Source organism: Procambarus clarkii, chromosome 41, assembly GCF_040958095.1.
Source record: "Procambarus clarkii isolate CNS0578487 chromosome 41, FALCON_Pclarkii_2.0, whole genome shotgun sequence".
NCBI lineage: Eukaryota > Metazoa > Arthropoda > Malacostraca > Decapoda > Cambaridae > Procambarus > Procambarus clarkii.
The window spans coordinates 11723426-11739960 of record NC_091190.1 but is presented as its reverse complement, the minus strand read 5'-3'; the positions used below and the strand labels follow the sequence as shown (position 1 = coordinate 11739960).

Sequence of the window (16535 nt, the reverse complement as noted above, 5' to 3'; positions counted from 1 at the left end):
TGCCAGGCACTCGTTACTGTGCCAGGCACTGGTTACTCTACGAATATTCTAAATGCTGCCAGCTGAAGATTTGTATTGTAATGTCAGTCTTGGTTGTCCACGAAGGAAACAGTTTATTACGCAGGCCTTCAGCGTCTCTCAGATGCTCAAGTGACAAACCCAAAAAGGATTGACCTGGCCTCAAGATGCAAGCGAACTTGAGCTCATTTAGTATGTATCACTCGACTGAAACGCTACGATCCATGACACAGGCAGCTGCTTCACCGACTGTACCATACTCTAGAATAGGGTTCTAGTTCGAAAATTTCCAAGCCCCGTAAGCATAAATATTGTGTAGGAACGCTAATTGAATTTCCTTGTGTTTCAGCACATGGTGCAAACAACGATGGCGGCGTCGTTCCCGTACAGTCAGAACGGCGAGGCGGGGGCGGGTAAAGAAGGTCCCGGGAAAGATGGTCCGCCCTTCTCACCGCCCGGAGCGCCAGGGGCGCCTCCACCAGGAGCCCCTGGAGCTCCTCCAACGCCTCAGACCACACCCACCGCCGCCGTCCCAGGCGTGCCTGTCACAGTCTCCTCCAGGTGAGTGGCTTCTGTCTCATACACCCCTTCCCTCACTCCCCCATCCTTTCCCCTCCTTCCTACTCCCCCTTCCTCCTACTCCCCCCTCCTCCTACTCCCCCTTCCCCCCTCCTTCTCCCCTCCTCTTCCCCCTTCTTCTCTTTTCCCCCTTCCCTCCTCCTTCTTCCCCCTCCCCCCTTCCCACTCCTACTATCCCCTTTCCCTCCCCCCACCTCCTCCCCCTCTTACTCCCTCTTTCCCTCTTCCCCTCCCCACCCTCCTTCCCTTCCCGCCATTTCTCCCGACGTGTACATAAGCATCCGAGTATCTATATACGGATATTCACCTATGTTAAAGAACATACTCCAAATAACTCCCCTGGCAGAAGAAAGCAAGCTTAGCTACACTACCCCCCCCCCCCTTTACCTACACACACATTGATTGACAGTTGAGAAGCGGGACCAAGGAGCCCCCCCCCCCAAGCACAATTAGGCGAGTACATTGTTTTCCACACTAATAACATTATTCCTTTACCTGTACCTCTCAGTCTTTACTGCCCCTAAAGCAACTGTCAACTTTTCCCTTTTTCCTCTCCCCCTTCGACCTTTCCCTTTCTCTCCTGACCATTCCCGTTCTCCCTGCTCTCCGACCTCTGATGATCCAAATGAATTTTTCATGACTGTGACACCAACATGGAACCACACATCAGATGTCACCCTAACCTGGTAACCGCACTGGACCTAGAAGTAGCCATAGACAGCATGCCCATGCACTCTGCAGCAGGCCTAGGCTTGTGGAATACTATATTCATCAAGAAGTGCGTAACACCACTATCACAAGCCCTAAACATCTTTCGGAGACGGCGACTAGATACTGGCGTCATCCCTGACTGACTTAAAACAGTGGATATCGCGCCACTTCACAAAGGAGGTAGTAAATCAGATGCAAAAAGTATAGACCAATAGCTCTAACTTCACACACTCAAATCTTTAAAAGAGTGCAACTCTTAAGTAGTAAGTAGAGAAAGAGAAGCAAGATAACAAATCACATGGAATCACATCGTGTACATAACCCCAGACAACACGGGTTTAAAATGGGGCGCTCCTGCCTCTCACAGGTACAGGGTCTCTATGACGTGGCCTCAGGTGCCATGGAAGACAAGCAAAACGCTCATGTTATTTACACACATTACGCAAAAGTCTTCGACAAATGTGTCCATGGTGTTATTGCACACAAAAAGCGTGCAAAAGAATTACCGGAAAAATAGGCAGATGGATCTACAATTTCCTGACTAATAGAACCCAATGTGTAATAGTCAACAAAATAAAATTTGGACCATCAACCGTGAAGAGCTCAGTCCCCCAGGGTACTGTGCTTGCTCCAGTACTTTTCTCTCATTATCATATCGGACACAGACAAGTACTCTGAGGAAGAACTGTTCAACACGCTTCCACTACACATAAGGGGCATGACTGGCCGACCCCCCCTCAGTGTTCAAGAGAGAACTCGATAAACACCTACAAAGGATACCTGATCAACCAGGCTGTGATTCATACGTCAGGCTGCGAGCAGCCGCGTTCAACAGCCTGGTTGACCAGTCCAGCAACGAAGAGGCCTGGGCGAGGACCGGGCCGCCGGGACACTAAGCCTTGAAACCATCACAAGGTATATTTAAAACGGAATCAAATCACACTTGAGAACGAAAAAACAATGTAAAAGATCTGGGGTGAACCATGTCAAAATTAAATAATAATAGACCAGAAGCCGAGGCTTTTTTTTTTTTTTTTTGCAGGGATATTCCTGCGCGGGCCCTAAGCCTCTGGCTGGCCCACTAAGTGTTGCTTGTTTCTGTTTTACTTGGGCGGAGTATGAGTATTTATGACTCGTATGGTCGCTTCAGTAAGATTTTGCAGAGGCTATTGACAGGTAGGAAACCGAAACAGAAATTCAAGACGTTTTAAATTCTGATTTAGTATGCACGGATACTATGATGGCGGTAGACTAGAGAGTGTAACACAACATTGACAGCTCGGCGGTAGCTACAGAAACTACACCAGTCCCCGATGGAGAGACAGACCAGACCAGAAGAACAGACATGCAACTTCTATGTAAGGGACATTAGCAGACATGGGTATTATGGAAATAGAAATGGACGAGAATGCAGCTACCATCATCCCGGAAAATGTTTATATATGCTTAGGAAAAGAAAGTGTCGATTTGGATCAACATGCAGGTTTTCCATGTGCAAAACCTCACTCGAGGACAGAAAATGCTATGACCTCAGTTGCCCATACTTTCACGTGAAGGGCACGGAACGATACATAAAGAGTGGCAAGCAAGATAATGTATTTGGAGGAAACTCAAATAATTTTTAACCCCAGCCGAGAGAGATTTCAAAAGGGGGCACATAGAGAATGTATGGAACTGGATGACACTCACTTGCATACCAGAATCACAGATCCAATTACACACCACAACAGAGCTACAACTACGACGGGCAACAACCCTACAACAGTTAGTACTATGTTGTTGTTTTAGTTCAGCTACTCGGAACAAAACGTTCCAAGTAGCACGGGCTATGGTGAGCCCGTTGTGGACTTACCTGGCACAGGAGAGGGGCTGTAGTTAGTACTAGTCAGAACAAACACGCATAATGGACCTGCCAGAAAAGTCTCCCAGTCAAACTACCCCAAATAGAAACCCATGCAGGGGAATTATTGGACAGTGAGGTCTGGATACCAGGATATAATCTATGCAGGTGTGTTTGGGTAAATAGGTCACATAGAGGAGTGGGTCTGTATATTAGGAAAGACCCAATATGCTCAGAGCTCCTTAACTCTTCAGATGAGGCGGTAGAAGTACTGGGAGTAAAAATAGAGAAAGTGAACTTGATTATTCTACTATACAAACAGCCAGATGCAACGGCAGAGGAATTCACAGGACAGACAAACAAAATAGAGTATAGCCTTGATAATTTGGCAAACCAGATACCTGATATTATCTTCCTAGGTGACATTAACCTGCCTAGTTTAAGATGGAGAATAGCAAACAATAATATTATATCGGGAAATCTCTCGGGACATAAACCAACCACAGGCCATGTCTGTGGTAGAAAATAATAATAATAAAAAAAGATTAGAATTACATAGATTCCGTCACAAATTTTCACTCAACCAGCAAATATCAGAGCCAACTAGGAACATAAATATTCTAGATCTGGTCTTCACAAACAATGAAGACATAATGAAAAACATGACGATCTCAGATACCACATACTCAGATCACAAGCTCATTGAAGTGCAAACTACCATCAATACTCAATATAGACCTAAAACAATGATCAAGCGAGAGGGGTTATTCGGTAAATTCAATTTTAATAATAAAAGGATAAACTGTGAGAAGATAAACAGGGAACTTACAAACATTCAATGGGAAAGTGTTCCAAGTAATAAAAATCCTACATAAAGAATAGAAAAACTGACTTCTGAAGTATATAAAGTGTGAAACATGTTCCTTTGAGGAGAGATAGAAAGAGGTCCAACGTAGAAAGAGAACGCCGACGACACAACAAAAGAAGGAAACAAAATAACGGAAATGCTTAAGCAGACACAACTTTTCCTACAAAAAAGGAATAATTTAAACAGGAAGATTGAAGAAATCGAGCAGAGACTAAAGCGTTCATATCAGATTCAAGAAAGGAAACTAGAACAGAAAGAAAAACTTGAGAGCTTGGTCCACTAGGCTATTGCTTGGAGCGGCCCGCAGGCTCAGCGACCCTGCGAGAGGGAAGTACACAAAGGGCATGATCCCCATGGACCATAATCGTTTTTGACACAAAAATGTCGCCTCCCCGACCGGGCCGCGGTGCTGTTGATCCCCGGAAGCTACACAAGGTAGGTACCCAGAAGGTGGGTACAGTATTCCCCCTCTCCCTCCTCCCCGACCATGGTCTCTTCCTCCTGCTTGATGGGGTTCAGGGAGTTGTTCTACTCCCCAAGCCGGCCCGAGTCCAAGCCAGGCTTGATTTGTAAGCCTCCTCCCCAACCATCCCCTTTCTTTCCTCTCCTGAACCTTCCTCAACCCTCCATGCCTCTTGACTGCAATATTCTACCCCCTCCCCTTCTCCTCCTCGCTTTACCGTGTCTCCAGCCACTGCACCCTAGCCCTGACTCGTGTGTGATAAGTCAATTGGTGTTGTGTTGTAGTAATGTTGTCCCCCCCCCCACAGCGGAGCGACGGTAGCGGGAGGCATGGCGGTGCAGGTTCCTGTGGGTCCACCTGTCGTTGCCAACGGTGTGGAGCAGCAAGTGGTCAATGCGGTAAGTGGCTACCATCACCCACCTCTTCCCTTATACTACTCATTCACACACGCACAGATACGCACTTACACAGGTATGCACATACATGCTTGCACACGAACATGTGCATGTAGACATATGTACAGGCATGCACACATGCAAGATCAGGCATACAGGCAAACATGCACCCAGATGAATACATGCTTACTATTCACATTCAAAATACTTATAAATCATATTGTAAACAAGTTTCTTATTAAGTGATTTAAGGGCTCAACTGCTTGTTTTGCAATAATTTTGGCCTAGTTTGATCCAAGTGTAGTTTAGGAGAGATGGTTGATGACTCTTAAGTCAGCTGCTGACTCTGCTTGACGCCTGGCTTCGTCAGCAGGAAGGAAGAGTGTGGTAATGACACCTATTCTTCTTGTGACTGGATGCCGGTATTAAATTTAACAAATTCTCTAGTTATGTGGACGAATGGAACACGGCTATCTCGGCCGAGACGCCCCCCCCCAACCTCATGTAGTTATGTCGGCCGAGACGCCCCCCCCCACCTGTAGTTATCTCGGCCGAGACGCCCCCCCCACCTGTAGTTATCTCGGCCGAGACGCCCCCCCCCAACCTCATGTAGTTATGTCGGCCGAGACGCCCCCCCCCCCACCTGTAGTTATCTCGGCCGAGACGCCCCCCCCCCCACCTGTAGTTATGTTGGCCGAGACGCCCCCCCCCCACCTGTAGTTATGTCGGCCGAGACGCCCCCCCCCCCACCTGTAGTTATGTCGGCAGAGACGCCCCCCCCCCCACCTGGAGTTATGTCGGCCGAGACGCCCCCCCACCCACCTGTTGCTATGTCGGCCGAGACGCCCCCCCTCCATCTGGAGTTATGTCGGCCGAGACGCCCCCCCCACCTGTAGCTATGTAGGCCGAGACGCCCCCCCCACCTGTAGCTATGTCGGCCGAGACGCCCCCCCCCCACCTGTAGTTATGTCGGCCGAGACGCCCCCCCCCCCCACCTGTAGTTATGTCGGCCGAGACGCCCCCCCCACCTGTAGCTATGTCGGCCGAGACCCCCCCCCCACCTGGAGTTATGTCGACCGAGACGCCCCCCCCCACCTGCAGTTATGTCGGCCGAGACCCCCCTCCCCACCTGGAGTTATGTCGACCGAGACGCTCCCCCCCCCCCCATCTCCTGTAGTTAAGAACATAAGAACAAAGGTAACTGCAGAAGGCCTATTGGCCCATACGAGGCAGCTCCTATCTATAACCACCCAATCCCACTCGTATACATGTCCAACCCATGCTTGAAACAATCGAGGGACCCCACCACCACGTTACACGGTAATTGGCTCCACAAATCAACAACCCTGTTACCGAACCAGTACTTGCCAAAGTCTTTCCTAAATCTAAACTTATCCAATTTATACCCCATTGTTTCGTGTTCTGTCTTGGGTTGATACTTTTAATACCCTATTGATATCCCCTTTGTTATGTCCATTCATCCACTTGTAAACTTCTATCATGTCACCCCTAACTCTTCGCCTTTCCAGTGAATGCAATTTAAGCTTTGTTAATCATTCTTCATATGAAAGATTTCTAATTTGGGGAATTAACTTTATTAATTCATTTGATGCATCACGCTATTGTGATTTCTGTGTGTAATTAACTTTGTCATCCTACGCTGGACACGTTCAAGTGAATTTATATCCATTCTATAGTACGGCGACCAAAACTGAACTGCATAATCTAAATGGGGCCTAACCAGAGCAAGATATAGCTGAAGAACAATCCTCTAATCGAACTCTCCCCACACTGCTCGAAACTCTTAGGTTAAGTGGTCTTATGTGTGCTAGTGAAGCACACTAGTACACCTCCTATGATTTCCCGCCGTCAAGAAAACGGTCAAATTAAAGTGTCCTCTCCTAACCTACCAGAGGACCCAAAACAGAAAGAGGCAGTACGTCACTTTCACGAGCTCCTTCTATTTTTTAGTATGAACATTTTAGGCCTTACGTAGCGCATTCTATGGAAATGAGACGTTCTCTGTAAGAGAACAGGTTGTGAGAATGGTTGTGTTCAAGGAAGGTGTGGGCATGTGTTATGGGAGTACAGTAACATAGTGTGCATAGAAGGCTAAAAAGAGCAGACGAGCTAGAGAGGGAGAAAAATTAAGAGTGAGAGAGGAAGGAGTTAAGCAAGTGGGAGAGGAAGGAGGCGAGCAAGGAAACCTGGAACTGGTGGGACTGTCATGGGCCAATATTGATCAGCCACACCTGCGTCACCTGGCTACTTCACCTTAGCTTCTACATTTGTCACATACCTGTGATCATCAACCAATTTCACACTGCCCCATGTATATACTCCCTCCCCCCCTCACTGGAGGCTACAGTTAAGGATTTGCGCCCAGTAAATCCTCCCCCGCCAGGATACGAACCCATGACAAAGCGTTCGCGGAACGCCAGGCGAGTGTCTTACCACTACACCACAGAGACTGTCAGAGAGAGGTGTGTGTGTGTGTGTGTGTGTGTGTGTGTGTGTGTGTGTGTGTGTGTGTGTGTGTGTGTGTGTTTGTTTCGTATAATTACCTAAGTGTAGTTACAGGCTGAGAGCTATGCTCGTGGTGTCCCGTCTTCCCAGCACTCTGTCATACAACGCTTTGAAATTACTGACGGTTTTGGCCTCCACCATCCTCCCACCTAACTGGGTCTGTCTAATTACCACAAGCTACCACAAGCTACACAAGCTTCAGAAAGCTTCCTGGCAATACGTTAGTAATGAAAAAATATGATGTTAAGTTAGGTTGACCTAACCTAACCTATCCTAACCTATCCTATCCTATCCTAACCTAACTAAACCTAACCTAACCTAACCGAAGCCTGGATCGTCGACTTGATTTGGCGTCACCAGCTTTTTATTTTCGTCTAATTTCTTTATAAAAAGATACTTTTTCAGATTAAAATTGTTTTTTCGTGTTGTACATTCAGCACCAACATTATAATGAGTAAATATATCATATTTATTCATTACTAACGTATTGCCAGGAAGCTTTCTGAAGCTTGTGTAGCTTGTGGTAATTAGACGGACCGACCTAACTTGTTCCAACCGTCTACCACTCTGTTTACAAAAGTGAATTTTCTTATATTTCTCCTGCAGCTTTGTTTCGTTAGTTTAAATCTATGACTTCTTGTTCTTGAAGTTCCGGGTATCGGGAATTTTTCCCTATCAATTTTATAGATTCCTGTTACTATTTTGAACGTAGTGATCATATCGCCTCTTTTTCTTCTATCTTCTAGTTTTTGCATATTTAATGCCTCTAACCTCTCCTCGTAGCTCTTGTCCCTCAGTTCTGGGAGCCACTTAGTGGCATGTCTTTGCACTGCACTTTATCCAATTTGTTTATTTCTTCACATTGGATGTGTGTTTGTTAGGTCTTGGATATGTATTTTTTACTTGTAAGAAAAGTCTTGCAATGCTAGTTTCACCATAAAATTAAATTGCATTTGATATACCAACAGAATGAGGCTGAGAATGGTGATGCTGCAGCAAATGGACAACCTGGTACTCCGGCACCCACCAAGGAACAGCCAAAGCGCCTACATGTATCAAATATTCCCTTCAGATTTAGAGACCCAGATCTCAGAAATATGTTTGGTGTAAGTTTGACTTTTTGTTTTGTTACATGATATTTGGCATGTTCATTTTCTAAAGTTACAAATTTGATGCTTTAAATTGTACTAGCTAGTTGTGTGAATAATCATGGGAAATTTCTTCTACTGTAGTGTTTGTTTTTATATTAAAATACTGTATTAGTGAATATAGATAAGTGTATAGGGGCAGTATTATTGTAATTTTCAGTGATATTAATAGTTGTACAGTATTTTGAATGCTAAAAACATAATAAAAACAAATGTTCAATAATATTGTCTTGAAAAAATGTATACATTTAAATTATTAATTTCTTTCAACCTGATTTAATGTTGCACCTTCAGAAATTCGGCACAATACTTGATGTGGAAATCATCTTCAATGAGCGAGGATCAAAGGTAAGTTCTATTGTTATTTTAGTGACCATAGTGACCATATTTTTCATTACATGTACAGTATTACTTAAATCTTCAGGGAGCACTCACATAGTAGTAGACAAATGGAATGCATTAGGAAGTGATGTGGTGGAGGCTGACTCCATACACAGTTTCAAGTGTAGATATGATAGAGCCCAGTAGGCTCAGGAACCTGTACATTAGTTGATTGTCAGTTGAGAGGCAGGACCAAAGAGCCAGCGCTCAACCCCCGCAAGCACAAATAGGCAAGTACATGGGAAGGCACCCTTCCCTGTGGTGGCGGCCATCTTAAGGGAGGGCAGCACACCAACAAATGGATTCTCAGCACACGATATAATGAAAGGTGGTTATCTTGGCAGGTTAGTGATTATGGAGTAGATGCTAAAGAATTATGAAGAAAAGGTAATTAAATTAGAACAAGAAAATTAAGGTAATTTGGTGGAGTAAAAAATAAATTTGAAGGCTTTTGTAATTTAAAAGGAAGTATTTTCCAGCAAGGTAAAGAAATTACCAGCTTGACTGATAAGGTAAGGATACAGGAGGCACATATGAAGGAACTAGTGAAAGATAATGAGGCATGGAAAGTGAAGAGTGGTGAATTTGAAGAAATAAACAAGAAAATACTCATGGTGAACAACTCCAAGGAACCCTGAGGGCTAACATGTAGTTATACAAGGTTATGCAAGGAGAAACTTCATTGTCAACTCACATAGAGGAAGTTAATAAAGAACTACAAAAGTATAAAGAAGAAATATGTGCAAATTGTAAGAGAAAAAGACGATCAAGGAAGTGTGTTTGGAAGTCAAAACCAGAAATGACCAACAAGAAGTGGAAATTAGGCAAGCAATTAGGAAAGGACTAGTAACCAACAATAAATTAGTACAAAACACTGCAGATAGGTTAGGTTAGGTTATTAAGGTTAAGAAGGGAATTTTAGTTAAGGTTAGGTTAGGTTAGGTTAGGAAGTTAGGTTAGGTTAAGAAGGAAATTTTATCTAGGGAGTAGAAGAAGAGATGAAAATCATAGACAAAATAGTAGAATTAAGAGGCCTTAATTCAAAGGAAAATGCCTGTGATTTTAGGAGGATAGGAAAATGAGACTAGAACTGCTCCTTAAGGGTGACATTTAAAGGAGTGAAACAAATGATGGAAGTGCTTAGAAATGCCAGGAAATTGCAGTGATGAATATGGCAACTTTGGTCAATAAGACAAGACATCTCAAAGGAGGACAGATAAAAGCTGAAAATACACATCATTGAAGGAAAACGTCTTAAGGGGAATAGAAATGAAGAAAGGAATTTTTTTCTACAAAGTGTCAGGGACTGGAAAGCTAGTGAAATGGTACATAAAAACAAAGCAATAAAATCATTAGTGGAAGGGGGGTGTAAAGAACATAGGGAAAAGGAACATGTTCCTGAAAATTGTATATACCAACATAAATGGAGTTAGATAAAAAATATTGGAGCTGATTAACAGACGAAACTTGAAGAAAATATTTTAAATGAGGTGGTATTCACAAGGGGCTACTCAGTTTGCAGACGTGACAGGAAAACTAGGAAGGGAGGAGGAGTGGCTGTGCTGGTGAAAGAACATGTAAGAGAGTAAATACTTGATAACCCCTCAAAAAGTTGACATAATGGCATTGCAGGTCTGGAATCAAGAAGATAAACTGATAATTGTAAATGCCTACATCCCACCAGCAAGCAACACATGGACAAAGGAAGAACTGGATAACAAACGAGAGGGCCTCATAATGGTCATGAGAGAAATTATAGTACAAGCAGATGAAGATAAATCATGATTGTTGATACCGGGGGACTTCAACTTTAAAGCAATAGACTGGGAGGCCTTCGAAGCAAAAACGGAGGAGATTTGGACAGGACTAGTAACCATCAATAGTTTCAAAGCGTTATTTGACAAAGAATTTGGGAAGATGGGACACCATGAGCATAGCTCTCATCCCATAACTACACCTTACCTTCTAGATATTTCCTTCTTCTCTTACCTGCTCCTGACTGAATCACATATCTTGATGAAAAGGAGCAGAACAACAACAGAATTACATTTACATCGCATCTGGCTTGGATACCCATGTGCATGGGAAATAGGCTTACATGTTCTGGAATATTGTCCTCATCGGTGCTGTATTGCTTGCATCTGACCCTTGTTAGGTCCTTATTGTGCCTAGCTTCATTAATATCATGACCCTTATGTTCTTCAAACAATAGGGGTCTGAATTTCACTGACAGAAAGCGATCTTTCAACACTGCTTCTGAAGGGATTGGGAGCCTGAAGTGCTTGTGCCACCCCTTGGTTGCTCATTCGGAACTGATCCTTCCAGCAGCCCTAGGGAAATCTGGGAATTTTTTTCAATATGGCTGCCTCTCACTGGAGGTCCCAGGAGTCCATTTCGTATACTACCTTCTGTGATCGCGTTTTGACCATGAACAAAAAAATTAAAAAGGGGTTTCTTGGTTGGCACAGTAATGGGCAAATGAGATTTCTTGGCCGGTGCAGTGCACAGTGCAGTGGTTAATAGAAAAAAATAAAGGATTTGAATTAAATTAATTTTAAGACATGGTTTAACCCTTAAACAGCGCAAAACATACATGTACGATTGGACCATAACATCAGTTTTTAAAACTTGCACAAACACTTTCCAATTTTTTGTGCATAATCAACTCGGCAAAGGCTCCAACTTTGTGACTTGATCAGCAACATAACTCGAAAAACAAGAAAATAAAAAATCATTTTAAAATTAAATACTGTATTGAAAACTTCAGTGCAGGCGTCACAATAACGTGGCTAAAGTATGTTGACCAGACCACACCACACACTAGAAGGTGAAGGGACGACGACGTTTCAGTCCGTCCTCAAGTCGATTGAAAACTTCAGGTTTTCAAATCAGATAAAAAAATATAAACTATCACCAATTATTCATTTGGTGTTATGCTATCAGAATAGCATGTAATCTTCATTTTCATCAAATTAGGATATAGGTTTTCAGTATACTGCAAAAAAATGTTCAATATGGCATTTGGAATATGCGGCCAATTTAGAAAAAAAAATATATAACTCTAGACGTTTAGGGTTTATGAAAAATCAATTCTCAAGGGATTGCAGGACAGACAGCTGAGCACACATTATATCAAAATGGTAAGAATCGGTCAGAAACTGGAATTTTAGAAGCCACTCAAAGTTGAAACACTAATTTTAAAGATAATTGAAGTTGAAGATATCGACAATGAATAAACGTGGTTTGAATTCGTTAATTTACTTGTACAGTATATTTTAATAAACATTGCTTGGCATTTGTTTTCGAATATGAAAGTTGTAGGTTTGTATGTGTCGAAATAAAGTCAAGAAACCTCCCCCCCCCCCAAAAAAAAAGAAATATATAGGGATAATTATAATAATTACAGTATAATGATTTAGGGGATATATTTAGGGTATACTTTATATAAGTGAAAAAGCCATAATCTGGTCCCTAATCATCAAAACAACCTAAAGAGACAAAGAAAATCATTTGAAATCTGAAAAAATCGGCCACAAAAAATGCAAAGTCCCAAGTTCTTCGAGTTGTCACAACCCTGAAGCCAGTAAGTTGGCGATTTGTTTAAAATTTTTAAGTAAATTTTACATAATTCAAATATTTTTTGCATCTAATTATAGGAATCTTTGAAGGAAAGTACTGGAAATTATCAGGAGAGGAAGAGAATAAATAACACGTATGAATAAATTGTTGTGTGGAAGACAATGTTAAGTTGGTGATATTGAATTAATTTTTTGTCTAAAATTTATTTGCATTTCAGGGTTTTGGTTTTGTGACCTTTGCGTCTGCAGCTGATGCCGATCGTGCCAGAGAATCTCTAAATGGCACTGTCGTAGAAGGTCGCAAGATTGAGGTAACGCTGTGTATGACACTTAGTCACCTACTGAATTACAATGGCATGTTTCATCTGCCATCTCCTTGACCATTCTTTGTGTTGCAAGTCTTGTAAAAAAAAAAAAAAAAGCATGTTGGTTTTTTGAGCATCCTAAGACATCTGACATTAAATATTTATGTAATCAAAGTAATTTCAGTGAACGATTTTAATATTAATTTTTAATCTTCTATTCACTGTTATATATGACCAGGTGAACAATGCTACTGCCCGTGTTCAAACCAAGAAGCCTGCCGCAGCCGTTCCTAATGGTAAGTGCTGGCTGCCTGTGTGCTCTTGGCCCACTTGTGGTGCTACAGCTCTGTTTGTACTTTTTTTTTTTTTTCTTTCTTTCCTTCCCTCATGCCCTGTGCCCTCACTGTGGGAACCCTCACCACCAGAGACTGTCCCACGCAACATCAAAGCCTTATATTTCTAAACCGTGAGAGCCTTCACTACCAGAGACTTCCACACAGCATCAAAATCTTCTATTTCTCTTAATGGAACGTATTCTAGTGTTGCCACATTTCGTAGATTTCGGTAAAGTTTTGCTAGCACTTTTGATACTTTGTTACCTAGAACAAGTGGGTTGTAAAATATTTTGTTTAAAATCTTTCAGGAGTAGAAAGCACGCAAATATGCCATTACCATGCTGACAGCCATCTTTTAGAACGCAGATATCACTGCGAAAGACACAGACAGATGATCACTGAGTAACTTTGGACATATATATCTGATATCACTTTGATGTATGCAACTTCACTCACATCCTTGACACCAGTATAAATTATACCAAGTAGCTATGAGAAGCCTCAATCATAAATTTTCTTCTTGAATGCATAATTGGTGATTTTTTGTTTAATAAGGTGGTTATAGAAACACTAGATAAACATAGATGCTCCTACATGCCTGTTTTTCTGTGGCTTACTGGAATGAATTGCTTAAGATAGAAGTGGCATGCTGTTGTTACCAGATGGGGTTGTAGCAAAGAAATGGTGAAATTTGTACAGCATTTATCCTCTGCACAGGAAGCAACAATTCATACTGTCAGCATCATTTTAACATTTAGATTCATATCATTGCTGGTGTTTATTTTCTAACTGTGCAAAGATGTGCACATGGCCATCTTGTTCGCACACATTGCTCAGGGAACTTATGAATGTGGTGTCTGCATGACAATAATAAAGACAGTCAAATGTTATGCATACACATCTCTGACCCCCCATTATCCCACCTCATTTCTATAAATGATTAATCTAACCCATATCTTCTTCCTTTTCTATTCCTACCTTGGTTTTTTCCTTGTACCACATTCCTCAGTTTTCCATTTCTCCATCTCAAATATCTGTGGACCTCATTGCACTTAGGGTTCCAGTAATGTTGCTTATAGTTAATAATTACAGCATGGTCTAACACTGCAGTATGATAATGGAATTGATATTGTTGTCTAACTAGGACCCAATTTAGACAAATTTACATGTTTTTTAACTGCCTCCATGTAGATATAATTGCAATTTGCTTCACTTTGTTGCATCACTGTAAAAAAACAATTGCTGAAAGCAGGTAGACAAGACACCCAAAATAAAGACAGCTTATCACCTTATGAATGATGTGAAATACCTTTACAGTTAGTCTTTGTTTTAGCTTCCAGTTGTAAGACTCTGGAATGTGTTGCAGTGTCTCCTCATTGCCCCCTCACATGGAGCACTCAAGGGCCTGTTCCTGTGTAGTCAACCAGCTTGTTATGGTCCACTCTTATTTCTTATTTCAGTTCACTCAATTATCAACAACAATACTGAACAGAGCCATGATGAGCTGCATCATTCTAAATATGAGGGGTTAACTGTTAGTTTTATTAGTTCTTTAAATATTTTGCTTTAAATTAACATTACCACCTTTTGAAAATCCAGCTAACTTAATAATTTTCCTGTTGTGGACTGCAAGGCATTGTGGCTTTATTCAGTTGCGAATGACAGTGTTGTTGATCAGGCCATGTTTCATTAGTATATAACCTCAAGGTTGTCAACAGAGAGATTTTACTTGTACAGTGTTCCTAGATTCTATACCATTGGACATGCCATGTGTTTAATTTCTGTGACTGATTAATATTTGTCAATCACCATGTGTGATTTGGTATTTATTTAGTTTTCTTTTTTCTTTATACCTTTTAGTTATACTCGCTAGAAATGGAATGGTGCCAACTGCCGTGGGTGAGCGAAAATTAATGGATTTAGCTCATTCTCTTGGTGTTGGTCATGGGTGTTTGGTTTGGTGTTTTCTTCATATTATGCTAAAAATTGCTGTGCTACACATCATTATTTAGTATTTGTGCCACCCAGGTACAAAATTTTCCTGTCAGTTTATTTTGTAATAAAATTCAATTCTTCTTATTGTTTGAAATACAGTTCTCACTTTTATTATGTATGATGATTAGCACTGCTCTCTGCTTTGGCATTCCTGCAAGTATCATATTCGTTCTCACTTATCCACTCTGTTTGTACCAAGTTATAAATTGTTAAGACCTATTAAAATGATGACAATAAATTGCTTAACTTTGATCTTAGTTGTAGATTTAAAGTAATTTTCAACTCAATCTTCTGTAGTTTTTATTTGTAAAGTTTTAACTTCCACCAGTACATCTTTGACAAAATTTTTGTATTGATTCCCTGTTAGATTAACTTAAAATTTGACTTTACTAATTTTTTAAAGTTGGTTATATTATGTGGAAGTAATTTTCTGAACCTCACCATATCAGTAATGCTTGATTGGCCACTCTTACTAGTTTTGTGTTCATATGTACTGAGCCTCTGCTTTGCTTTGTTTCATTGTATGCATCAACTAGTTGTAATAATGATGTCCTCTGTTTACTTAAAGATGCCAATCTAACTTCATTGTTTATAAGCACCTGTCCGTTTAGTCTGTTTTAAAGATTGATTAGAAACTTTTACAGATTTAATTATTTGGTATGAGTAAATACCAGAGAACTAGATGTCCAGGTGCTTATGTTAAATATTAATCTGTTATAACTTTACTAGTTCTTTGAATATGGGTAGCATGAGACCATCACTTAGACCTCAGTTGTTCCAGGCACTGTTTTCACTTAATAGCTTCTGATGACTTAACACGAATCTTGCACAATTTAGCAACCTTGTTGTTATTAGCCAGAATTGTTAAGTGTGTGTGTTTCTTGAGAGTTAAGAAGAAGAAAAATGTGTTGCACAGTGTCTGGCCTGCACTGAACACTGCTTGACCTGTCCACGTGCCTTCCATTTTCATCCCGTCTGCCTTCCATGACTTTCTCTCTCACATCACCCTCTCACCTTCCTCTATTCCTCTTTTTAGATACCCTTAGTCTAAGTGGCGCCTGTATCCTTCATTGGGTTTACTCTAGTGGGTTTTTGTGCTTGTTGTCTTAGTGGAACTCACTGCATTGTAATATACCTTGAGCTGATGAGCAATAATAATAATAATAATAATAATAATTAGTAGAAGAGTGATGAATTGTCTTGCCATTGGATTGACATAATTTGTTATCACTAGCCAGCAGCCACACATTCTTGACCACCTTGCTTCACTTTCCCCAGCGGGTTAGTTTGATACCATCCATCAAAGCGAGACGCCTCACACCTCGCTAGACAAACGGGAAAAGCAGGTTACTTCCACCAAGTTACTGGTCTCTCGAGCCTGAGCTGGTAAATA

General features: G+C 41.6%; 1 protein-coding gene across 9 annotated transcripts in view; it reads left to right on the top strand.

Moving 5' to 3' along the window:
* The window catches only part of LOC123761056 (RNA binding protein fox-1 homolog 3), a 454578-nt gene that overhangs the window by 389731 nt on the left and 48312 nt on the right, over positions 1-16535 (top strand). For 8 of the 9 annotated variants that reach the window (XM_045746928.2, XM_045746929.2, XM_045746926.2 and 5 more), the window contains 7 exons: positions 368-579; positions 4787-4877; positions 8369-8506; positions 8843-8896; positions 12726-12818; positions 13051-13108; positions 15008-15046. In XM_045746928.2, the coding sequence (XP_045602884.1) occupies positions 368-579; positions 4787-4877; positions 8369-8506; positions 8843-8896; positions 12726-12818; positions 13051-13108; positions 15008-15046 (685 nt within the window). The remainder of the gene's footprint in view (positions 1-367; positions 580-4786; positions 4878-8368; positions 8507-8842; positions 8897-12725; positions 12819-13050; positions 13109-15007; positions 15047-16535) is intronic. The other variant, XM_045746927.2, reaches the window with a different exon arrangement.